Raw genomic sequence first — 26,131 nt, forward strand, 5'->3', positions numbered from 1 at the left:
CTCGGTGTACAACTCTGTCAGTAAGACCCTGTTACTATTGTTGGTGACATTCCGGTAACCACCGATGGACGAGAACTTTGCCTATTGGTCCACCTCGTTTCAACGAGCAGGAAAATGGTTCTCTTCGTCCCTAGCCCTTGGTACCGACGATGTTGCTGACATATAACTGACAGGCTACCCTCTGACATGCAGTACTATCATGATCGTGCAAGATGTCACCGCCCTTCCTACTTTAACCACATGGTGGGACCATAACCCACAGTTCCACAGGATCAAAACCTTACTCTCCTGTGCACCCCCTGTTCCCAAATTTATTCATCGCGCATGGCGTCGTATGTAATTCGCGGACCACCATCCTACTGATCTATACTGGCATCAGACATAATACTTATTCCGATTGCTTTGAACCCCTTTCACACTCTGTTTCAGGCATCGAACGATTGCCTGCCGCTTGAAACTTCTCATGACACCTTCTTGCCTTACTCTCGATATTTTCTAAAGGTTTTTAATTCGAGAGTTACTTCCCGCACCTTCCCCGATGTTATCAACAAGTTAGTCAACCTTGCAGAGGTCTGTTCTCCCAGCCCCTTTATTCTTTCGTAAGTACGATGGAGTTCCCAAAGAAAGGATGCCAACTTCATCATGAGAACTTAAAACAGAGAACTAAAGACATCAACGAAAAGGATCGACTACTTCGGGAAGAGCAATCAAGACCGAGAAGATTCGTTAGAATTTCGTAACCAAATCTTTCCCCCCTACACTACCACTTAAATCTCGGGACGAGATTTCTTGTAGTGGAGGAGAATTATGACGCCCGGATAATTAAGCTACAGTAACCATCTACTAATGATGCCACGTCACCTCGATTACTGTTGCTAATCTCGCATTATTTCGAAACCAATTCAAAGTCAAATTCAAAATCAAACAAACAATAAAAGTTTTCAAATGTTAAAACTAAAATGTTCCTGGTGAGCCAAATAATGCATAGATAAGTATGGTGGAGAAACCACACTTTTAGAAAAGGTTTAATACTCTAAAAATATTTTAAACAGTAGCAAAAACAATTAGTTGAATGCCTTTTACAAAAAATAAAATATTACACTATTTTATTTAGTTGCGCAAACTTATGTGGCAGTAGCCTATTTACTATCACTAAATTAGGGACTACTTTTATAGTTTACAAAACTAAAATAAAAGAGGAACTAAAGTAAAACAGAAAACAGAAAAGGAAAATTAAACAAAAGTAAAATAAAGACAAAAGAAAGAGAAAACCCCCTCCCTCGCTGGGCCACGGCCCAGCTAGCCATCGGGCCAACCAGGCCGGCCCAGCCGCCCCCTATAACCCGCTGCACCCACCCGATAGAAACCCTAACCACTATCCCCACTCCCCCCCCCACGAACCCCACTCTCTCCCTCGTCTCCCCCCACTCGCCTGGATCTGGATCGGGGAGGACCCCATCCCGCGCCGCCTCGCGCCCCTGACGCCGGCGCCCATCCCCGACGCCGCCCCGTAGCCTGCTCCGTCTCGCCTGCCGCACAAGCGCCCGCCCCTCAACCCGAGCTGGATCGGGGGCTCGACCCCGCGGCGCCCCGAGCCTCGAAGCCGCGTCGTCGCCGCTCCCCGCCACCCCCCTCGCGGAGCTGGCCCCTCCCGTCGCCCCACCGGCGCCCTGCCGCCCGTCCACGACCACGCTGCCACGGGACCCCGCCCGGAGCTACCTCGATGCCGCCGCACGAGGACCGCACCGCCGGAGCCCCTCACCGTCTTCCCCGAATCGCCGTCGCCCCGTCGTCCTCTTCTCCACTCCGTCGTCGCGTCGTCCTCGACCTCCACCCCACGCACACTGCCCCGTGCCCTACAACCCCTCGTGAGGCCCCCCTCCTTCTCCTCTGCCTTGCTCCTGCCGCGCATCGGGCGCGCTCACGGCCGCGGCCTCGTCCCACGCTCGCGCCTCGCTCACCGCCGCCTAGCGCACACTCTCGCGCGCCTCGTCCATGTCGCGGCCCCGCACCCTCGCCCCCGCACGCGTTCATGGCCGCGCGTGGCCGCCGCTGCCCGTCCCCTTCCGCGGTTCTGCTCCGGCCAAGCCGCCGCTGCCACCGCTCTCCTCTGCCGCCCGCGGCTCTGGCGCCCGCGCGCTCCGGCCGGCCGGCCTCTCCACGGCCGCGCCCGTGGTCGGACTCGGGCACGGGCACCACACCCGTGCGCCCGCACGCCCGTTTGCCCGATTCGCCCTTGGCCCTATGACAGCCAGGGCCCACGCCCCCCTGAGAACGTTTATAAAAAAAGAATGAAAAATATATAAATAAATAATAATAAAAAAATAATTAACTTAATTAATTTTGATTAATTAAACTAAACAACTAATTAAACTAATTAAACATTAGTTACCTAATTAACCTAATTAGCTAATTAAGTAGTCAATGACAGTGGGGCCCACCCCTAATTAATCCTGATTACGTTAATTAATATGTTTAATTAAAATGTGTCACTGACCAGTGGGACCCACTGGTCAGGTTGACCAGTCAACCCCTGTTGACTGCTGACGTCAGCATGACATCATGCTGATGTCATAAATCCAGTTTCGAATTAAATTAAATAATTAATTAAATTCCAAAAATTAATAAATTCTTTTGAAAATCATATCTTTTAATCCGTATCTCGGATGAAAATACTTTCTACATGAAAGTTGCTCAGAACGACGAGATGAATCCGGATACGCGGCCCATTCGTTCACCACACATCCCTAGCATAGCAAACACGCAACTTTCCCCCTCCGGTTCATCTGTTCGAAAACGCGAAACGCCGGGGATACTTTCCCGGATGTTTCCCCCCTTCGTCGGTATCACCTACTACCGCGTTAGGGCACACCTAGCACCGCGTATTGCCATGTTACGCTTTGTGATGCTTTGATTGCTTTGTTATTTATTGTGTTCCCCCTCCGTTACTTCTTTCCGGTAAACCCCGAGACTCCCGGCGACCCCCAGTTCAACTATGGTGTTGACGACCCCTCCTTCTTGCCAGAGCAACCAGGCAAGCCCCCCCCCCCTTGATCACCAAATATCGCCTATTCTTCTCTATACTGCTTGCATTAGAAGAGTGTAGCATGTTACTGCTTTCGGTTAATCCTATTCTGCTGCATAGCCTATCATTGTTGCTATAGTTGTTACCCTTACCTGCTATCCTACTGCTTAGTATAGGATGCTAGTGTTCCATCAGTGGCCCTACACTCTTGTCCGTCTGCCATGCTATACTACTGGGCCGTGATCACTTCGGGAGGTGATCACGGGTATATACTTTATACTTTATATACATGACACATGTGGTGACTAAAGTCGGGTCAGCTTGTTGAGTACCCGCAAGTGATTCTGATGAGGGGGCTGAAAGGACAGGTGGCTCCATCCCGGTAGAGGTGGGCCTGGGTTCCTGACGGCCCCCGATTGTTACTTTGTGGCGGAGCGACAGGGCAGATTGAGACCACCTAGGAGAGAGGTGGGCCTGGCCCTGGTCGGCGTTCGCGGATACTTAACACGCTTAACGAGATCTTGGTATTTGATCTGAGTCTGGCCATTTGGTCTATACGCACTAACCAACTACGCGGGAACAGTTATGGGCACTCGACGTCGTGGTATCAGTCGAAGCCTTCGTGACGTCAGCGACGGAGCGGCGCGCGCCGGATTGGACTAGAACGCCTGCTAGGCTATGTCTGCTTCCGGCCGCGTACGCAACGTGCAGGTGTGCAATGGGCGATGGGCCCAGACCCCTGCGCGCATAGGATTTAGACCGGCGTGCTGACCTCTCTGTTGAGCCTAGGAGGGGCTGCGACGTGTTGATCTTCCGCAGCCGGGCATGACCCAGAAAAGTGTGTCCGGCCAAATGGGATCGAGCGTGTTGGGTTATGTGGTGCACCCCTGCAGGGAAGTTTATCTATTCGAATAGACATGTCCCTCGATAAAATGATGACCCGGAGTTGTGCCTTGACCTTATGACAACTAGAACCGGATACTTAATAAAACACACCCTTCCAAGTGCCAGATACAACCCGGTGATCGCTCTCTAACAGGGCGACGAGGAGGGGATCGCCGGGTAGGATTATGCTATGCGATGCTACTTGGTGAACTTACCATCTACTCTCTTCTACATGCTGCAAGATGGAGGTGGCCAGAAGTGTAGTCTTCGACAGGATTAGCTATCCCCCTCTTATTCTGGCATTCTGCAGTTCAGTCCACCGATATGGCCCTTTACACATATACCCATGCATATGTAGTGTAGCTCCTTGCTTGCGAGTACTTTGGATGAGTACTCACGGTTGCTTTTCTCCCTCTTTTCCCCTTTCTATACCTGGTTGTCGCAACCAGATGCTGGAGTCCAGGAGCTAGAGATCCCGAGGATGATTCTACATGGAGTTCGGCTTCGAGGAGTAGTTAGGAGGTCCCAGGCAGGAGGCCTTGCCTTTTCGATCGTTGCTACTTTTGTGCTAGCCTTCTTAAGGCAAACTTGTTTAACTTATGTCTGTACTCAGATATTGTTGCTTCCGCTGACTCGTCTATGATCGAGCACTTGTATTCGAGCCCTCGAGGCCCCTGGCTTGTATTATGATGCTTGTATGACTTATTTATGTTGTAGAGTTGTGTTGTGATATCTTCCCGTGAGTCCCTGATCTTGATCGTAGACATTTGCGTCCATGATTAGTGTACTATTGAATCGGGGGCGTCACAATGTCGTTGAAGTCGGCGAAGATATTGTAGGTGGTGAAAGCTATGAACTCACAACCAACCCAATACGCTCGCCCGAGGAGATGGAAAGCATCGACAGGGTTAGTGAACGTGGCGAGGAGCCCAACCACAACGCCGTTGTGGTTGACCTCCTCAAGATGGTACATCCGAGGAGAGCCGCGGGGGAGGTGGCGGAAGCCGGCCGCAAGGAAGAACTCCGTTAACTCCCTTGCGCCCCTCCACCTCGAGATCACCCAAACCCTAAGGGTTCTCTCTACATACACTACGGCCGGGTAGAGCCTTTCCGGCACGGTTGGGGGGAAGCGGTAGGTGGGGGCGTTGTACTGCATGGTGGCGGGGTGGCTCGAGGGCTCGATCGGGTTTGATGGAGAAGAAGGAAGAAGGAGGGCAGAGGAGGCAGAGGATGGGGTGTGGATGAGGAGGGAGAGGAAGACGATAGTGCCCGACTTAAATAGCCCAAGTGCGACGTGGTTTCACCCCGTAGAATTAATGGGCGGGCGGCGTTTGGTGGCGCCCCATGAAAGTGTGTACACGAGCGTGGGAAACGGGCTGCGATCCTTCTGTGCCACCGGTCGCGGGTCAAGGGGGACGGGCTCACGCACGCGTCTGTGTCGTCGTGGGTCAAGGGGACACGCCTGCCCCGGGTTCTCTGTGTGTGCCGCCCGTGCATTCATGTCATAGCCCATTAATTTGCCCATCTTGCTAGGGCCTGGCTAGAGGGCAATGTTCGGTCGATGGGAGACGTGACAATAATGGACGCCTTCATTTGCCCATCTTGTAACGGGCAGCACACCGTTTGAACTGCATCGATACCCACATCGATACCCCATGCCAGTATTGCGTCCTTAAAGAGGAGCACGCCATGCACAGCACGCCATGCAGCGTTGGCTTTTTGGTTGTCTTCATCGGGCTGCTGCATTGTGGCCGGGTGCATGCTTTGATGCGACGCTACATCGGTTCTAATGGTAGGCATGCTACAGCTTACTGCGTCGATAGGGGTGGCGGAGCAGGGCTACATCGAGGGCATGCATGCAACGCACGGGCGCAGTTCTGCGGGTGGGCATGCATGCTGCGGGTAGGCACGGGCACGCATGCAACGATGGAAAGGGCACTGCGTAGGCTTGGTCCATGCACCGCGTCAACTCTTGCCGTTGGATTCAAATGAACGGTCCTGATGCCCCAACGAGAGAGGCTGATCCAAACCCCACCGATTCAACCAATCAACGCGTCTCATGTGGATCGATGCACACTGATTCAACCAATCAGCGCGTCTCATGCGGATCGATGCACACTGTAGCTAACCGTAGCGCCTGATCTCAACCGTCCATGCACAACGATCGGCGACCCGGTAGTGTGCGGGGTTTTGAGGGGTTTTGAGAGGGGTTTTGAGGGGTTTTGAGAGGTTTTGAGGGGTTTTGACTGATTAGGGTTGAGCATAACTAATTCAAAAAATCAAAAAAATATAAACTTGCGCACATCGTCTTATTATGTCGTATAGTAACGAGAAAAAATATAAATATGGTTTACATACATTTTTACGAAAAATCCTTCACAAAATTGTCATTCCTCGAACAATGTAGTATGGAGTTCAAGGGAGAGAGTAGTGGGCACCCGAGAGTAGGTGGGGTTTTGAAAATGAAAAGTGTGAAAACCTCACCAAAACTTCATTTTGGATTGACTAAGAAAGATCTTAACTTACTTTTCTCATTTTCATGTTTTAAACTTGTTTTATATATAATTTTCTATTAAACCTTGTTTTTTCAAAAAGAAAAGAAAATAATAGAAAATTAATTCAATAAATAGTGAGACTTTAGATTTACACTATATAGGTAGAATAGATGTGTAGAAAAATTATTTGGCTGGTTTAGACAAGGTGCCAAAAAAACTTGCTTAAATATGAGGCCGTTTACCCTACCTTTGGAGGTCATTTGAAACACACTTTTCATGACTATGAGTATAACTTGCCAAAAGGGCTCGGAATGATCAGCAAGCAAACATATTTCAGTTGAGGTACTTTAGATAGCATTAAAACATCAATACCCCATCCCTAATTCAAATTTGAGCCCAAATTTGAATTTAAATTTGAATTTTATTTGGCTGGTTTAGACAAGGTACCAACAAACAAGTTCGAATAGAAATACGGGGATACATAGTGACTACCAGTACGCACCAAGTTACAAATATTATTACATGCCCCAAATTTTCAAACTGTTCTCTGTTCTACCTCTTCCCACCACGTCGTGTGCCCTTCTTCGCCTTAGCACTTCTTGTTTTTGGTTCTACTACACACACAAGTTCACTGATCATCTTGGTTTTCTTCACTGGTCTTTTCAACACCTCGCCAACACCCTCATGATCAGTGTCTTCAGTCTCAATGTTGACAGCAGTTTCAGTTTCTTTGGTGTGTACCTCAACATGGGTTTCTTCAGTCTGAACCTCGACACGCTCAGTTTCAGTTTCAACCTCGAGAGCAGTTTCTTCAGTCTGAATGTTGACTGCAATTTCAGTTTCTTCGGTGTGCACCTCCACATCAGTTTCTTTAGTCTGAATGTTGACTGCAGCAGGATTTTCTTTAGTCTGCTCAGGCTCAGGCACACTTCTCTTCTTTCTACCGCCATTGACTCTTGCTTTTTTTGTTGGCCAACACTGTTCAACAACAAGGGGCTGACTTGCTCGCTTCCTCCTGGCCATTGGGAAAATGTTATAGATATAGTAATTGAAAAAAAGCACCAAATCAAAACACAGACAAATAAACAGAACATACTTTGGCTTATCAGGAGTGTAACGGCATTTGACAGATCCCACTCTGTGCCCAAGTTCCTGGCACAACTTGCATATGTTTTTGTTACCTTTTTGGGCCCTTTTTGGCTTTCCATCTTTCTTTCCCTTCTTACTACTCCCACCTTTCTCAAACCATGCCTTGAATCTACTCTGTTTAGGCCTGCCAGTCTTTCTTTTCGTCAAGGGAGGACACATGGAAAATTCAGTGTCCACTTCAGGCCACTGAGACTGATCTGTAAGTGCTGGAATTGGAGTAGCATACAGCTTTGAATCTTGCTACCGAATAATATTCATGCAAATATGGGTGCATGTTTATCTTCGGTTGGGATGCTAAGAAAAGAATGGCATGCTCACATGGTTTACCAGTGTGTTGCCACTCGAGGCAAGTGCAATCATGCAATTCAATGTTAACAACATGTCTCCTTCCAGTTTTGTTATCTCTAACTTCAGCACCCCAAGGTGAAGATTTTTCAACAAACAAATGTGAAAGACATCTGCTCCTATTGACCACCTGTTGTACCACTGCTGGAAGCTTATCACCTTGCAGACAATCACCTATCCTTCTTCTCAATTCCCACAACCGCATGAGCATGATCCTGATTTGGTCAACCATGTCATGCATAGGCAAATCTTTTAACTCCTTCACCTTGTTGTTGAAACTCTCTGCCAAATTGTTGTTGATGTGGTCACACTTGATGGCAGTGTTGAATGCTGACCTGTACCATAACAAAGAATGGTAGGTGTTCAGCCATGGACCAAACTCATCACATGCTGCCATTATCTTATCAAGATGATATTTGTGTGTCTGTCTAGTGTAAGATCTTGCTGCTGGCCACATGCGTCCAAATTCTTCTCCTCTAAATTTTTTGATCAAATTCATCCACAAATGACCGACGCACTCCCTCTGCTCAGCATGTGGGAAAACATTTTTCACTGAATTTTCAAGCCCCTTACATGCATCTGTGTGTATAGCCAAAGGTGACACTGGCCCTAGGCATCTTTTCAACTGGATCATGAACCATGTCCATGAAGCCTCTGTTTCTGACTGAAACAAGCCAACAGCAATAGGAAACATCCAGTTGTGTCCATCTAGAGCATTGCATGCTGCCAACTGACCATTCCACTTGCATGTCAAAAATGATGAGTCTATGCTCAAATATGGACGGCACCCTGCTTTGAACCCATCGATGCAAGGCTTCAAAGCCATAGAAAACTTAGAGAACTTGACTTCACCTTCGACTGATACCTCTGTATCTATCTCCACAACACTGCCAGGTGACCTGTTTTCCACCTCTGCTTTGAAGTTGTAAAGCATCCTAAATGTATTTGCCCAATCACCATATAAATTTTTCATTGCCCTTTGTTTTGCCTTCCACACTGTGGTATATTTCAATTTAATGGGGTACATCTTTTCCAAGTCTACTTTGAGTTTCTTGGCAGTAGTGTTTGGTGTTTTGGCTAAAATTGGGGTGACCTTTTCTACAACCCAAAGTTGTGATGTCATGGTTGATACTCTCTGTGAACTTGTAATACAAGTATGTTGATTGGGGATTTGGTTAACCCTGACAGTACTTCCATCAGGTTGCAGTCTAGCAGATATGTACCACTTGTAAGGCTTCACACTACCATCAAATCCTCTGCACCTCGCATAAAACTTCTTTCTATCAGTCCAAACAGTCTTGGCATCAAACTCATGTTTCACTGCATAAGTCTTGAAACACATCCTAAACTCCTTCATGCTTGGGAAAAACTTGCCTACTTCAATGATAGGGTTTTCTTTGTCATACACATGCACCAGCTCATCATCATGTGCATCATCTACTTCATTTGCAGCTTGTTCCATCAACTGTCCATCTACTTCTTCATCAGCATTAGCAGGCAAACTAGATTCGCCCCTCTCCTGCTTATCTCTGTCATCGACTGGAATGCCAAAAAGTTTGGCCATCTCAATGTCAGGCATTGGTGCAATGACCAAATCAGTAGGCTCATCTAATTCAACTACATTCCAATCAACAGTTGTTGCAGTTTCAGTTTCAGTTCTAGTCACCTGTCCCTCTTCGGCTATTACTGTAAGTTCAGTACACATGGGAATCAATGGCCTCTGTGTAGCCCAATCATCATCTACCATCTGCGCAGCCAATTGTGATGGCACATATCCAACCTTCAAAAAAATGTTCAGATCAACGAGCTCAGCAAAAAAATTAGCCCGTTTGCTTGTCTAGCCGTTTTGCCGATCGATTTCTTCAACAATCTGTTCACCATCTTCTATTCTCACATACTCTCCTTTCCAATCATCAAACCGCAACAGTGATACTTCTTGCTCTGGACCCCAAACAATATTCTCCCCAATTTTTTCCACCCATTTCTTCACTGCCGTCTCTCCCATGTTTTGTAGAACTTGTGGATCAATCTCTGTAAACTCAACCTCCCATTTAACAATTGTGTCTCTCTCAATGTTCTGTATGCTACCATCAACTAATTTTGCCTTTGATGGAAAGAAATTGACTGTCAATTCGAAGGTCCGAGCGGCAGCATCCCCTCTGACAGTGGCGGACAGTGTGAGCACGTGAGAAAGAGCAGACGAGGCCCTAATTGCATGCAAAATTGGATCGGAGAGAGGCGCATTACCTATTCGAAGTTGAATCTGGCGGCTCCATCTCAGTATGCCCACGGGCTCCCCTCACAACCTATCGATTCAACAAGCAAAAACAAAGGAAACGAGCTGAGATCTACGGGCCCGAGAGAGGAACAGGAGGGCGACTAGGGTTCGAATTCACTCACCATTTTCTGAGGACGAAGGCTCCGCCGCTGTTGAGAACGAGGGCTCCGCTGCCGCCACCGAGAACGCAAGATCCGCCGCCACCGGAGAAGAAGGGGGGCAGAGTGGCGGGCCCGGCATGGTCAGGCGGCAGGGCACGGTCAGCTATTTTGAGGACCAATTAAGTTGGACCCACATGTCCTAACATAAACGGGCTTGTCCGTTGACGATCAATTTAACCACATTTAACACCCCGTGTGGCCCTGGGCTATTTACACGCTCAAATGTGTCGCATCACAGCCATTCATTCCAACAATGTCGCACTCCTTCCAATTCAGATCAAAAACGTCGCACAGGAGCTATTGGCCCCACCAGAATACCCCGCCAGAGATCAACCCAGCCCAACGAGCTTCCCACCACGATTACCTTGTGTGTGCTATGGTTCAACGGATCAATTAGGTCATGGTCTCCGCAGTCGCATTCTAGAGGAGACAGCTTGGAGCTCCAATCCTTGGTCTTGGACCAGTAGCGAAGGAGCTGATACTTCAGAATGCCATCGGTTATCACGCGGCTGATGGTGGCCACCACATAGCCATCGGATCTTCTGCCGCCATTGGGCATGGGCAAGATGCCCAGCGCATCAATGGCGTGGAAGGAATCTGACGGGGCCTGCACCTCGAGCAACGGACTCCCCTGGCCGACGTTGTACACGAAGTAAAGCCCTGGTGCGGTCCAGGATGATGTAGAGGAGCACGACGTTGCCCTGGGCGCTGACGACGCAGGCGTGGAACGGCAGGCCATCATCATCGCGCAGACCGTGGCAGCGGACGGCGCAGGAGGAGACATCCGGCGGGTTGACGAGCGAGAAGGATACCTCGACGACCACCTCCGCGTCGGTTTCGCTGTCCAGAACGACGCTGGCGGCGGCCCTGGTGGAAGCAGCCGAGGACTTGGCATCGCTCTTGTGGCGGTAGCGGGCGCCGCCGGTGACCGTGTCGAGGACGACCCATTGAGGATAGCTTCCGCGGGTGGACTCTCCGTTGACCGGCGGACCGGCGGAGGGGGAGGAAGGCATAGGTGATGCGCAAGAGGGGAATCGGTTTCGCGTCGGTTGACTAGGTTGGGTTGGAATAGTGCGGTGGGAACCCTAGCTCCGTCGCCTTCATTCGTTCTTCTTTTTCTTTGGGGAGAACCGTCGTCTTCGTCCATGCAAGAGGCGGAATCGGAGAGAGCTGCATTTTTTTAGGGTACAACGATTCTTTATTCAAACAAGTTCAACGTAATTGTTTTCTTTATCATGTGTTTGAAGGAAGGGAAACGCTTGCAGCCGGCAAACCGGCCGAAGCGACGCGCTGTCCCACGCGTCTCCTTGGACCCACAAGCTGCCCTCCTTCTATTCTTTTATTCCCTTGCCTTATCCATCCCTCACCGTATCTTCTCCACCATTCCTTCGTTCCTGCTCATAGCCCAGCGCCTCCGTCGTGGTCTTATGCCTCCGCCGAGACGAGCTGGCCCAACCGCGGCACTACCTCACCGTCCTGCAACCTCCCTTCCCTCCCCATCCCCTCCTTCTCCCTTCTCCCCCATCTCATCGGTTGGGTTCCCTCACGGGCCTCCACACATATGCTGCCACGCGCTGCTGCAGGTGCTCATCGGAACCACTGTGCGCGCTCGCTTTTTGCTACCCCCCGCTGATGTCGGTGACCGACGATGGTGGTCGACGGCGCCGGCGGTGGCCGCGAATAAGTTTATACCTTTTTTGGTTTTTTTTTCTGGAACCCGCTTTTGATTTTGCTAGAACCGGCTTTGTTTTTTGCTGCAAGGATAATGCTCAATGACGACGACGGTGGCTGCATGTTTTTGTTGCATTTGTTTTTTTTGTTGGAACCAGCCAGCAGTTTTGCTGGAACCAACTTTTGTTTTTGCTGCAAAATAGGAGAGGATAGTGCTGAGCGGCGACGGCGATCGCCGCCATGATTTTTTGTTGCATTTATTTTTTTGCTGGAATCAACAATCATTTTAGCTGCAAGCACGATCCAGTTTTGCTGGAACCGGTGACCACCTAGGTCACAATGTTTTGTTGCAGCAACCATAGAGCACAGAGCTGCAACCGCAATTGGTTTTTGCTACGACCAACAAAACCTTTTGCTACATCCATCCACGATGGAGGTGCGACTGGCGACGGTGGCGGTGACATTTTTGCTGCAACCGCTATTGGTTTTTGCTATGACCAACAATTTTTTTTTGCTACATCCATCCACGATGGAGGTGCGACTGGCGACGGTGGCGGTGACATTTTTGCTGCAACCGCTATTGGTTTTTGCTACGACCAACAATTTTTTTTTGCTACCATGCACGGCGGACCTGCGACCCGCGACGACGGCGGTGATGTTTTTGCTGCAACCGTCGTCGGGTTTTGCTACAACGGATGAAACGTTTTGCTACATCCATTCATGGTTGACATGTGGCCGTTGTTTGTAGAACCCTGTGCGGCGAGCTCGACGGCAAGGGCGATGGCACACCGGGATGCTGCAACCATGAGCGTCGATGGCAAGGAGTTACAACCGGACAGTCGAGGAAATTGCATCCGGTTTTGACGGCAGAGCTGCAACCAAAATCGACGAGCTGGGAAGGCTTCTTCGGCGAGAAACGGAGGGCAACACTGCAAGGAGGCGAGGTCTGAGCAGCCGGCGGCCGTGCGGAGGAGGGAAACAGGGAACTGCTGCTATCGCGCGGGAGTGCGCACGTGAAGGCTGAGGGCAAGAACTGCTGCGTTGACCAAGCCAGGGAAGAAAACGTTTGGGAAAGGAGGCATCCGACACAAACTGATGCGTTGACCAAGCCAGAGAAAAAATGATTGGGAAAGGAGGCATCCGACGGCTGCAGGAAGCCAAATCAGAGGGCTCGCGCGTGACCGGCTCGGATTTCGGCCGGTCCGCCGGCGCGTATCGCTCGCCTTGAAGGAACCACACATGTCTACCTACACCTAGAGATAAAGAAAACTAAGCTATACTACCAGCCTCATAATTGACTAAAAAGGGTTTCCTCGCTTTATATTGTACTCCCTCCGTTTTTATTTACTCCGCATATTAGAGTTGACTGAAGTCAAACTTTGTAAAATTTGATCAAATTTATAGAAAAGAATATAAATATTTAGCATAACAAATCTAAATGATGTGAAAGTACATTCAACAACGAATCTAATGGTATTGGTTTGTTATTGTATATGTTAATATTTTTGTCTAAAAACTTTGTCAAAGTTTGTAAAACTTGACTTTGACCAAAACTAATATGCGGAGTAAATAAAAACAGAGGGAGTAATAAAGCAACTGCACCAAACATCCAACGACATCAAGGTTTAAGGTTCAAAGGTTCAAACGAAAAACGAAGATGAAAGTGCAACAAGGACCAAATAAGTCAGGCCAGGGGCACAGCAAAACAAACCCCTGCAAGTAACCGAGAACTACTAGCTAATCTGGCTCTGGCGGTGTTGGTGGAGGCGGTGGAGCAATGGAGCCAACGGTAGAACGAAGTTCGCCATGATGAAGTGGATGTTGTCCCGATCCCGCCGCTTGCTAAGCGGTTTCGAAAGCTGTAAGTAGCCACACAGTTTGTATATTGCATGAGTCGCACGAAGCGGAATCACATGCTCAATCACTAGTTTATTGCGAACAGTCCATAAAGCCCATGCGAGAGTGCCCACTACCACCCAAAGGGATGGGCGCATCCCGCGAGGAAAGCCTAGGACCTCCCGGAACATGTTCGGGAGGTTATTATGGCACCAATTCCCTCCCACCATGTCCCGCAAACAACTCCAGAGGAGAATCGCTGTTGGGCAAAAGAAGAATATGTGATTGAAGTCCTATGGCACTCCACATAAAGGGCATAGCCCATCACGAGGGCCATTACATTTAAGCACCTCCGTACCCGAAGGTAGGCGGTCATGGACCCATTGCCAAAAGAAGATACGAATCTTCATTGGTAGTTTAATCTCCCACAGGAGATTTAGCTCGGTCGGACTATGGGAGCCTCATAATTTCTAGACCTTCTCTCATACATGAAATCACACTCCAAAAAAATCTAATTTGCTAGCACGGATTTCGTGAATAATGGCTGCATGTCATCCTCCTTGATTCGTCTCAATATAATTAATCACCGTAGCACAGTCCAAAGATACCAGGACCCGAGAAATATCCAAACCCTTGGCCAGTGACAAAGCCTCGCGCCAAGGCCTCCAATGTTGGCACGTCGTTAATCCCCAAATAAGTGATACTCCGTAGATGATGAGCCCAAGTAATACCAAGATGGTCGACGCTCGCGGGCGTCCCTAGCTGGGTCGGCCCACTTGCACCAACTGCAGAGACCGAGGAAAGTGGAACTGTAGCGACTAAGAACATCCACGGTCGTCCTTCTCAAACGTCCAAAGGCCAGTCTGGTCATTCATCGGTCAGAAAAAACATTGGAGACCTCCTATTCGACACCGGTTCGCTTGGCTAGCGCTCGCACCAGCCTCGCGTGGGCTGGACTAGCTAGTACGCTCGCTCCTTCCCTTCCATTCACGTAGGTACGTTCGTTCGTCCCTTTTTTTGGTGTTCATCCCTTCGTTCGCAAACCTGAAAAACACATGGATCGAAAAATTACGAATTTGAAAACAGGTCACAAATTTGAAAGTTCATTACTTTAAAAAAACTTTCATCAATTTTGAAACATATTTCACAAAATTTTAAAAGTTCATCGAATTTAAAAAAGTTAATCAAACTTCAAAAAATCTCATCGAACTAAAAAATTATAGAATTTGAAAACATTTCATCGAATTTGAAAAGCATTCATCAAAATTTGAAAAAGTTTCTTCAAATCTGAGAAAAGTTCATCGATTTTGCAGAAAAAAACTCATGAATAAAGAAAGTTTCTCGAATTTGAAAAAGGAAAGAAAAAAGGGAAAGAAAGTTATCGAATTTTAAAAAAATTCATTAAATTTGAAAAAAATACATCGACTTTGCAGAAAATATTCATTAAGAAAGGAAGTTTCTCGAAAAAAAAGAAAAATTGGACAGAAAAAGGAAAAAAAGATCAAAAACATATAAGTAGTCACAAAAAGTGAAGTGGTCGGGTGGTTGTTGCGTCTTACACTAAACTCGCTCGTGGCGGGATCGAATAGCAGCTCTCGTGCCCTTTTTGCAGTTTGGAAACAGGAAAAAAAAGTCAACATGGGCCTGCCCAAACATGACGAGGGGTTGGGCGCCCGTTACAAAAATGAATAGTACCAGGCACACTAAAGGCCCCGAATAGGATTTGGCAAAACATTGATCCAACCAGACCTCCCAAAGCCTTTTTAAACATGGATTTGGCAAAACATTGACCCAATAGGATTTGACCCACCTCGAACCATCTTTTCTCTTTCTCCATTCTTCTTTTTTCTTCCTCCATCCCCATCAATTATATATCCATGTGACCTGATAATTCCAAGACAAAGTGAGGTACATGGCTGCATGTATGCACAAATAAATGCTTCAAATGGACACTCCTAGACACTGTCTCGCGTATTAGAAAATGTTGCTTATAGTATAAAAATTATATAAAAATGTGCAAAATGAAAGAAACCGCAATAAAAAATCCAAATGTGAAAATAAAAAACGTAATGAAACTAAAAGAAAAAATGGAAACAAATAAAGACACAGGAAAAAAACCCAGCAACAGGTAGGGACCGAGAAAAAAACAACGAACACACGCGTACATGGGCTGACCAACCTTGCTCCGCGACGAGCATGGCCTTAGCGAAGCCGCGACCTTTGATGCTCTCGTGCCCTTTTTGCAGTTTGGAAACAGGAAAAAAAAAGTCAACATGGGCCGGCCCAAACATGACGAGGGGTTGGGCGCCCGTTACAAAAATGAATAGTACCAGGCACACTAAAGGCCCCGAATAGGATTTGGCAAAACATTGATCCAACCAGACCTCCCAAAGCCTTTTTAAACATGGATTTGGCAAAACATTGACCCAATAGGATTTGACCCACCTCGAACCATCTTTTCTCTTTCTCCATTCTTCTTTTTTCTTCCTCCATCCCCATCAATTATATATCCATGTGACCTGATAATTCCAAGACAAAGTGAGGTACATGGCTGCATGTATGCACAAATAAATGCTTCAAATGGACACTCCTAGACACTGTCTCGCGTATTAGAAAATGTTGCTTATAGTATAAAAATTATATAAAAATGTGCAAAATGAAAGAAACCGCAATAAAAAATCCAAATGTGAAAATAAAAAACGTAATGAAACTAAAAGAAAAAATGGAAACAAATAAAGACACAGGAAAAAAACCCAGCAACAGGTAGGGACCGAGAAAAAAACAACGAACACACGCGTACATGGGCTGACCAACCTTGCTCCGCGACGAGCATGGCCTTAGCGAAGCCGCGACCTTTGATGCTCGCAGGTGGCCCCCAAATCCTAAGACGAATAAGAGACACTTCCCCTACACAAAACCTATCTCTCACTTAGTGCGAGTGCTTCTTCCGTCTCCCTATAAGGTTTGTCCCGTGCTGTAGCTACTAGGCTTGCCTATCTTTGCCTGTTTTTTTTCGGTCGCCACTCGTCGGGTTTGGATCGTGGTTTTCTTTTTTCTGCTGGGTTTCTTCTCCCGTTTTCACTATTAGGTTTGGTTTTTTTCTTCACCTTTGTTCTTCTTCCTGGTTTTCCTTTGTTACTTCCTCAGTCTTTTCTTTCTTGCACTTTTTTCTCCGTTTTCCTTGTTGCTTTTTTCTCCCTAGTCTTTTTTGTTTTCTGTTTTCTATTTTTTATTCTATTTTCTTTATTTCTTTCTTGTGTTTTTCTTATTTCATTCTTTGTTTTCATCAGTCTTCTTCTTTTCTCTTCAGTTTTGTATTGCTTTTGTTTGTTTTCTTCATTTTTCTCATTGGTTTTCACCCTTTCTTTCAAGTTTTTTTAATTTTTCTTCCGTTTCTTTGGGTTTTACCATTTTTTACTTAAACACATGTCTATATTTTTAATACATGTCTGTATGTTCTAAATATACATCATGAAGATTTTTTATGTATGTTTAATATTTCTTAACATACATTATTAACTTTTTTACAAAATTATGTTTGATCACTATTTTTTTTATAAATAATGTAAATTTATTAGGAAATGCTTTTAATACATGTGTTTACATGTCTCAAATATAAAATTAACCTTTTGTTATACATAATCAACATTTTTAAAATATTATGTTTTTGTCTTCAAATTTTTAAAACACATTCTAGATTTTATGTATGCATCAGGAACTTTCTTTTGTACACGTTTAAATATTTTGAAATGGATGATTAACATTTTTTCCAAATTTTTGTGTTTGATGACTACTTTTTCACACATTGTACAATTTTGGTATATATTAGGAACATTTTTTATAAATAGTTAACATTTTCGAAATTATGATTAATATATTTTATATTCAAAATCAACATTTTTAAAATTTATGATTTTATGTTCAATTTTTAAATACACATTCAATATTCTTTTATGTTCACCAGGAACATTTTTAAAACACATTTACCATTTTGTAAATAGATGATTGTCATTTTACAAATTTTGATTAATTTTTTTAAATACATGATCAACTTATTTCATACACATTGTATTTTTTGTATACATTAGGAAAAAATCTACACACATTTAACATTTTACAGATGATAGATTAACATTTTACAGATGTTTAATATATAGTGTATTTTGTAATATACATGTATATATTTAGAATATTTGGAAGTATACGCAAAAGTAAAAAGGCATATCAATTAATTCGCAAATAGCAACGATGAGGGGGGCTTACCCTTTTGCCTCTCCTCCAAGCGAACAGGGTGGATAGGGTTTCTGCCTCCGCCAGCACCGCCACCTGCATCCTCTCTTGTGGCTTTAGGGCCATGGGACGCGGTGGTTCTCATCCCTTGCCGACGGGAGGGCTCTGTTTTTATTTGTTTCTTTGAGTTTTGCTAAGGTTTTGTGGCTTGCTCAGGAAGATAAGATGACAGTGGCTCCCTACAAATGGAATAAGGTTCTCCTCGTCCAGCCCCCATCCTGGTGATGTGTCTAGTATTATCGGAGGGCGTGTGAAGGTGTGTCTGTTGGAATTATTGGGCATAACCCATATAATAATTCATATTTTGTGCCAATAATTCAAAGTAAATCCCAGAGGCTCATGTGGCCCATTCATGCATGACAAGGTTGTGTGGAAAATTGACCAATGCCACGTGTATGCGATGTTTTATCACGCGAGAAGAAAGTTGAAACAATTGACGCATAAATGGGAGAAGAAACTGAACACTTCGTGTGAGTTTTATTGCGCTCGTTTCTTCTCTCCTTAATGGTTTTTAGTGCGTCTGTTTAATGGTGTTTATTGCACCGGTTTCTCTTCTACTAATGAAGGCCAGTTTCAACTCTTCTCACGTATATAAGAGGTCGCTCCTCTGTTGTTCCAAGCAGCACAACAACCTTTCGTCTCATTCCAAAGCATTGAGCCGCCTATCTCTTTCCCATCTCTCTTCTTGGCGTGCACCGGGAAGTGAGACAGCAGGCCTCCGAAACCCCGCCTCTTGTGATCCGGTACGGGAGAGGGGCGATCAGGTTTTTGGGGAGCGTCCTTACGCGACTGCTGGAGTCTTGTTCATCATGGCTGCGAACGGCGACATCACTGACGACGAGTTCCCCAACGACGACTTCTTCCCCGACGTCAACGACCTCTTCAGCGACATGACGATCGGGACATCTGCACCTTCTGCTACTGCGCCGTATGCCATCTTATCCTCATTGTTAGGGCTAGCATTTGGTTTATTGCTAATAGCAATTGACATGGATATGATGCATTTTGCTTATGATTTCGATTGCATGACTAGTCTCAACGAATTGTTGTTAGTTTCTAGTTTCATCAATATATTGCTATTCATGTTTTATCCATTATTTTTCTGGATTAAACTAAATGGGAAAATGCCTAATTATTCATCAATCCAAAAACCTGAAATGTGTAGGCAATTTTCTCCTATTGCTTTTGCTGCAACTCTCAAGCCCGCACCATTTGAGGGCGTGAACTATAAGAGGTGGCGTGCGAGGGCAGTTCTTTGGCTTACCACCATGAACTGTTTTCACGCCTCTAAAGGCAAGCCAGAGGGAGAGCTGACTGCTGAGCAGGAGCAAACTTTCCAGGCTACAGACACCCTCTTCAGAGGTGCTGTCTTGAGTGTTCTTGGCGACAAGATTGTCGACCCATTCATGACCATCATGGTCGGTAAAGATATGTGGGATGCGCTCGAAGCCAAGTTTGGAGTCGCGGACGCAGGAAGTGAGTTGTATATCATGGAACAGTACCATGATTACAAGATGACTGATGACCGCTCCGTTGTTGAGCAGGCTCATGAGATTCAGTCGCTCACTAAAGAACTTGAGCATCTCAATTGTGTGTTACCGGACAAATTCATTGCCGGAGGCATCATTGCCAAGCTTCCTCCTTCATGGAGGAATTTTGCTACCTCTCTGAAGCATAAGAGGCAAGAGTTTACTGTTGTCAATCTAATGGGCACTCTTGATGTAGAAGAGAAGGCGAGGGTAAAAGACACACATGCTCGTTTCCATGAGGGGAATTCCAGTGCCAATTTGGTACGAAAGAGAAATTTCCATACCCACAAACCCAAGAACAAAAACTATGCGAGAAAAGGAAAATTTGATGGCAAGTACAAAGCCCCACAACCTGTCAACTTCAAGGAGAAGAAGGATATTTATAAGAAGAAAGGAAAGTGCCATGTATGTGGCAGTGAAGAACATTGGGCTTCATCCTGCAAGGACCGCTGGGACATGCGTCAGAATGAGAACAATAGCAAGACCGCTAATGTTGTTATTGGCGATGTTGACATGAAAGATGTCGGGTATGGTAAATTTCCTACCATTCTTTCAGTATGTCATTCTCCAGATTGGTGGATTGACACCGGTGCCAATGTACATGTGTGTTCTGACATAAACATGTTTTCTTCTTATCAGGTCGCAAGAACTGCACCCGTGCTGATGGGAAACGGGACACATGCTTCTGTTCATGGTGTTGGTACGGTCGATCTAAAGTTTACTTCGGGAAAGATCGTGCGACTGAAGAACGTGCAGCATGTCCCTGCTATAAATAAAAATCTTGTCAGCGGTTCTCGTTTGTGTCGAGATGGTTATAAATTGGTATTTGAGTCCAATAAGGTTGTAGTATCTAAGTGTGGACAATTTGTTGGGAAGGGCTATGAGAGCGGAGGCTTGTTCCGCTTATCTTTGTCAGACTTTTGCACTAAAGTTATTAATCATGTTTGTAGTGAAACCGAATCAAATGTTTGGCATTCACGACTTTGTCATATTAACTTTGGTGCCATGATGCGGCTAGCAAATTTGAGTTTAATCCCAAAATTTACAATTGTCAAAGGTTCTAAGTGTCAAATTTGTGTGCAAGCAAAGCAACCTCGCAAGTCTCATGCGACTGTTGAGACGAGGAATTTAGCACCACTTGAACTCATACATTCAGATCTTTGCGAGATGAATGGTGTGTTGACAAAAGGTGGAAAAAGATATTTCCTGACTCTAATCGATGACTCTACTAGATACTGCATGATATATTTGTTGAAAACAAAAGATGAGGCTTTGCACTACTTTAAAATCTATAAAGCCGAAGCAGAGAATCAACTCGATCAAAAGATCAAAAGGCTTAGGTCGGATCGCGGTGGAGAGTATTTTTCCAACGAGTTCAATTTATTTTGTGAGGAACATGGTATAATACATGAGAGGACGCCTCCCTACTCTCCCCAGTCAAACGGGGTTGCCGAACGAAAGAACCGAACTCTAACTGATTTGCTTAACGCCATGTTAGATACAGCGGGACTTTCCAAGGAATGGTGGGGGAGGCTTTGATGACTGCAAGTCATGTCCTAAATAGAGTTCCCACAAAGAATAAAGAGATTACCCTGTTTGAAGAATGGGAAAGGAAAAGGCTTAAACTTTCCTACTTACGAACTTGGGGTTGTTTGGCGAAGGTCAATGTACCAATTACCAAGAAGCGTAAACTTGGGCCAAAAACAGTTGATTGCGTTTTCCTGGGTTATGCTTTCCATAGCATTGGCTATAGATTTCTAGTGGTGAAATCTGAGGTACTTGACATGAATGTTGGTACCATCATGGAGTCGAATGATGCGACTTTCTTTGAGGATATTTTTCCTATGAAGGATATGCCTAGCTCATCTAGTCAGAGGTCAGAGACAACTCCTGGACCTACTGTTCCATTGGAACATTCCGAGAAGAAACACACAGATATTCCTGAGGAGGATGGCAATGAAGCTCCTAGAAGGAGCAACAGACAAAGGACCACAAAGTCATTTGGTGAAGATTTCATTGTGTACCTCGTGAATGATACTCCCACTTCTATTTCAGAAGCTTATGCATCTTCTGATGCTGACTACTGGAAAGAAGTTGTGCGTAGTGAGATGGATTCTATCATGGCTAATGGGACATGGGAGATCACTGATCGTCCTTATGGGTGTAAACCTGTAGGGTGTAAGTGGGTGTTTAAGAAAAAGCTTAGGCCCGATGGTACAATTGAAAAGTACAAAGCACGACTTGTTGCCAAGGGCTATACCCAAAAAGAAGGTGAAGATTTCTTTGATACTTATGCGCCTGTGGCCAGATTGACCACCATTCGAGTACTACTCTCATTGGCCGCCTCACACAATCTTCTCGTTCATCAAATGGACGTTAAGACAGCTTTCCTAAATGGAGAGTTGGAGGAGGAAATTTACATGGAACAACTCGATGGTTTTGTAGTAGATGGTCAGGAAGGAAAAGTGTGTAAATTATTGAAATCTTTGTATGGTTTGAGACAAGCACCTAAGCAGTGGCACGAGAAGTTCGAAAGAACTTTGACATCTACGGGCTTTGTTGCAAACGAAGCCGACAAGTGTGTGTACTATCGCCATGGTGGGGGCGAAGGAGTTATATTATGTTTGTATGTTGATGGCATACTTATATTTGGAACAAATCTCAAGGTCATTCAGGAAGTGAAAGATTTTCTGAATCAAAACTTTGAGATGAAAGACCTTGGAGTAGCTGATGTTATCTTGAACATCAAGCTTTTAAGAGGTGGTGATGGTGGGATCACTCTCTTGCGGTCTCACTATATGGAGAAGATTCTGGATCGCTTTAGATATTCAGATTGCAAACCTTCTCCGACACCTTATGATCCGAGTGTTTTAATTCGGAAGAACGAAGGAGAAACAAAGGATCAATTGAGATATTCTCAAATCATTGGCTCGCTTATGTATTTAGCTAGTGCTACGAGGCCTGACATCTCGTTTTCTGTGAGTAAACTAAGCCGGTTTGTTTCAAACCCGGGAGATGTTCATTGGCATGCACTTGAGAGAATAATGCGCTATCTGAAAGGTACTGCGAGTTATGGGCTTCACTATACCGGGTATCCAAGAGTACTTGAAGGTGATAGTGATGCAAATTGGATATCTGATGCTGATGAGCTTAAAGCGACAAGTGGTTATGTGTTTACACTTGGTGGTGCTGCTATTTCCTAGAAGTCTTGCAAGCAGACCATCTTAACTGTTGGGGAACGTATTATTTCAAAAAAAATCCTACGCACACGCAAGATCATGGTAATGCATAGCAACGAGAGGGGAGAGTGTTGTCCACGTACCCTCGTAGACCGAAAGCGGAAGCGTTAACACAACGCGGTTGATGTAGTCGTACGTCTTCACGATCCGACCGATCAAGTACCGAACGCACGGCACCTCCGAGTTCTACACACGTTCAGCTCGATGACGTCCCTCGAACTCCGATCCAGCCGAGTGTTGAGGGAGAGTTTCGTCAGCACGACGACGTGGTGATGATGATGATGTTCCACCGACGCAGGGCTTCGCCTAAGCTCCGCAACGGTATTATCGAGGTGTAATATGGTGGAGGGGGGCACCGCACACGGCTAAGAGATCTCAAGGATCAATTGTTGTGTCTCTGGGGTGCCCCCTGCCCCCGTATATAAAGGAGCAAGGGGGAGGCAGCCGGCCAAGAGGAGAGGCCCGCCATAGGGGGGAGTCCTCCTCCCACCGGGAGTAGGACTCCTCCTTTCCTTGTGGGAGTAGGAGAAGGGAAGGGGGAAGGAGAAAGAAGGAAGGGTGCGCCCCCCTTCCCTAGTCCAATTCGGACCAGTCCATGGGGAGGGGTGCGGCCACCTTTTGAGGTCTTTCTCTCCTTTCCCGTATGGCCCATTAAGGCCCAATACGAATTCCCGTAACTCTCCGGTACTCCGAAAAATACCCGAATCACTCGGAACCTTTCCGAAGTCCGAATATAGTCGTCCAATATATCGATTTTTACGTCTCGACCATTTAGAGACTCCTCGTCATATCCCCGATCTCATCCGGGACTCCGAACTCCTTCGGTACATCAAAACTCAATAAAACTGTCATCGTAACGTTAAGCGTGCGGACCCTACGGGTTCGAGAACTATGTAGACATGACCGAGACACGTCTCCGGTCAATAACCAATAGCGGGACCTGGATACCCATATTGGCTCCCACATATTCTACGAAGATCTTTATCGGTCAGACCGCATAACAACATACGTTGTTCCCTTTGTCACCGGTATGTTACTTGCCCGAGATTTGATCGTCGGTATCTCGATACCTAGTTCAATCTCGTTACCGGCAAGTCTCTTTACTCGTTCCGTAATACATCATCCCGCAACTAACTCATTAGTCACAATGCTTGCAAGGCTTATAGTGATGTGCATTACTGAGTGGGCCCAGAGATACCTCTCCGACAATCGGAGTGACAAATCCTAATCTCGAAATACGCCAACCCAACAAGTACCTTTGGAGACACCTGTAGAGCACCTTTATAATCACCCATTTACGTTGTGACGTTTGGTAGCACACAAAGTGTCCCTCCGGTAAACGAGAGTTGCATAATCTCATAGTCATAGGAACATGTATAAGTCATGAAGAAAGCAATAGCAACATACTAAACGATCGAGTGCTAAGCTAACGGAATGGGTCAAGTCAATCACGTCATTCTCCTAATGAGGTGATCTCGTTAATCAAATGACAACTCATGTCTATGGCTAGGAAACATAACCATCTTTGATTAACGAGCTAGTCAAGTAGAGGCATACTAGTGACACTCTGTTTGTCTATGTATTCACGCATGTATTATGTTTCCGGTTAATACAATTCTAGCATGAATAATAAACATTTATCATGATATAAGGAAATAAATAATAACTTTATTATTTCCTCTAGGGCATATTTCCTTCAGTCTCCCACTTGCACTAGAGTCAATAATCTAGTTCACATCGCCATGTGATTTTAACATCAATAATTCACATCACCATGTGATTAACACCCATAGTTCACATCTCTATGTGACCAACACTCAAAGGGTTTACTAGAGTCAATAATCTAGTTCACATCGCTATGTGATTAACACCCAAAGAATACTAAGGTGTGATCATGTTTTGATTGTGAGATAATTTTAGTCAACGGGTCTGTCACATTCAGATCCGTAAGTATTTTGCAAATTTCTATGTCTACAATGCTCTGCATGGAGCTACTCTAGCTAATTGCTCCCACTTTCAATATGTATCTAGACCGAGACTTAGAGTCATCTAGATTAGTGTCAAAAATTGCATCGACGTAACCTTTTACGACGAGCCTTTTGTCACTTCCATAATCGAGAAACATATCCTTATTCCAGTAAGGATAATTTTGACCGATGTCCAGTGATCTACTCCTAGATCACTATTGTACTCCCTTGCCAAAATCAGTATAGGGTATATAATAGATCTGGTACACAGCATGGCATACTTTATAGAACCTATGGCCAAGGCATAGGGAATGACTTTCATTCTCTTTCTATCTTTTGCCGTGGTCGGGCTTTGAGTCTTTACTCAATTTCACACCTTGTAACACAGGCAAGAACTCTTTCTTTGACTGTTCTATTTTGAACTACTTCAAAATCTTGTTAAGGTATGTACTCATTGAAAAACTTATCAAGCGTCTTCATCTATCTCTATAGATCTTGATGCTCAATATGTAAGCAGCTTCACTGAGGTCTTTCATTGAAAAACTGCTTTCAAACACTCCTTTATGCTTTGCAGAATAATTCTACATTATTTCTGATTAACAATATGTCATTCACATATACTTATCAGAAATGCTATAGTGCTCCCACTCACTTTCTTGTAAATACAGGCTTCACCGCAAGTCTGTATAAAACTATATCCTTTGACCAACTTATCAAAGCGTATTTTCCTACTCCGAGATGCTTGCACCAGTCCATAGATGGATCGCTGGAGCTTGCATATTTTGTTAGCACCTTTAGGATTGACAAAACCTTCGGGTTGCATCATATACAACTCTTCTTTAATAAATCCATTAAGGAATGCAGTTTTGTTTATCCATTTGCCAGATTTCATAAAATGCGGCAATTGCTAACATGATTCGGACAGACTTAAGCATCGCTGCGAGTGAGAAAATCTCATCGTAGTCAACACCTTGAACTTTGTCAAAAACCTTTTTCCGACAAGTCTAGCTTTGTAGATAGTAACACTACTATCAGCGTCCGTCTTCCTCCTGAAGATCCATTTAATCTCAATGGCTCGCCGATCATTGGGCAAGTCAATCAAAGTCCATACTTTGTTCTCATACATGGATCTCATCTCAGATTTCATGGCCTCAAGCCATTTCCCGGAATCTGGGCTCATCATCGCTTCCTCATAGTTCGTAGGTTCATCATGGTCAAATAACATGACCTCCAGAACATGATTACCGTACCACTCTGGTGT

The 26,131-nt window shown here is 45.5% G+C and overlaps 1 protein-coding gene across 1 annotated transcript; it reads left to right on the top strand.

Moving 5' to 3' along the window:
- Positions 1-18,944: 18,944 nt before the first annotated feature.
- On the top strand, positions 18,945-20,328 carry LOC141025863 (uncharacterized). Its single transcript, XM_073501794.1, has 3 exons — positions 18,945-19,063; positions 19,301-20,191; positions 20,304-20,328. The coding sequence occupies exons 1-3, from the start codon at positions 18,945-18,947 to the stop codon at positions 20,326-20,328; spliced, it is 1,035 nt and encodes a 344-aa protein (XP_073357895.1).
- Positions 20,329-26,131: the final 5,803 nt, after the last annotated feature.

Source organism: Aegilops tauschii, chromosome 6 (genome assembly GCF_002575655.3).
Source record: "Aegilops tauschii subsp. strangulata cultivar AL8/78 chromosome 6, Aet v6.0, whole genome shotgun sequence".
Taxonomy (NCBI): domain Eukaryota; kingdom Viridiplantae; phylum Streptophyta; class Magnoliopsida; order Poales; family Poaceae; genus Aegilops; species Aegilops tauschii.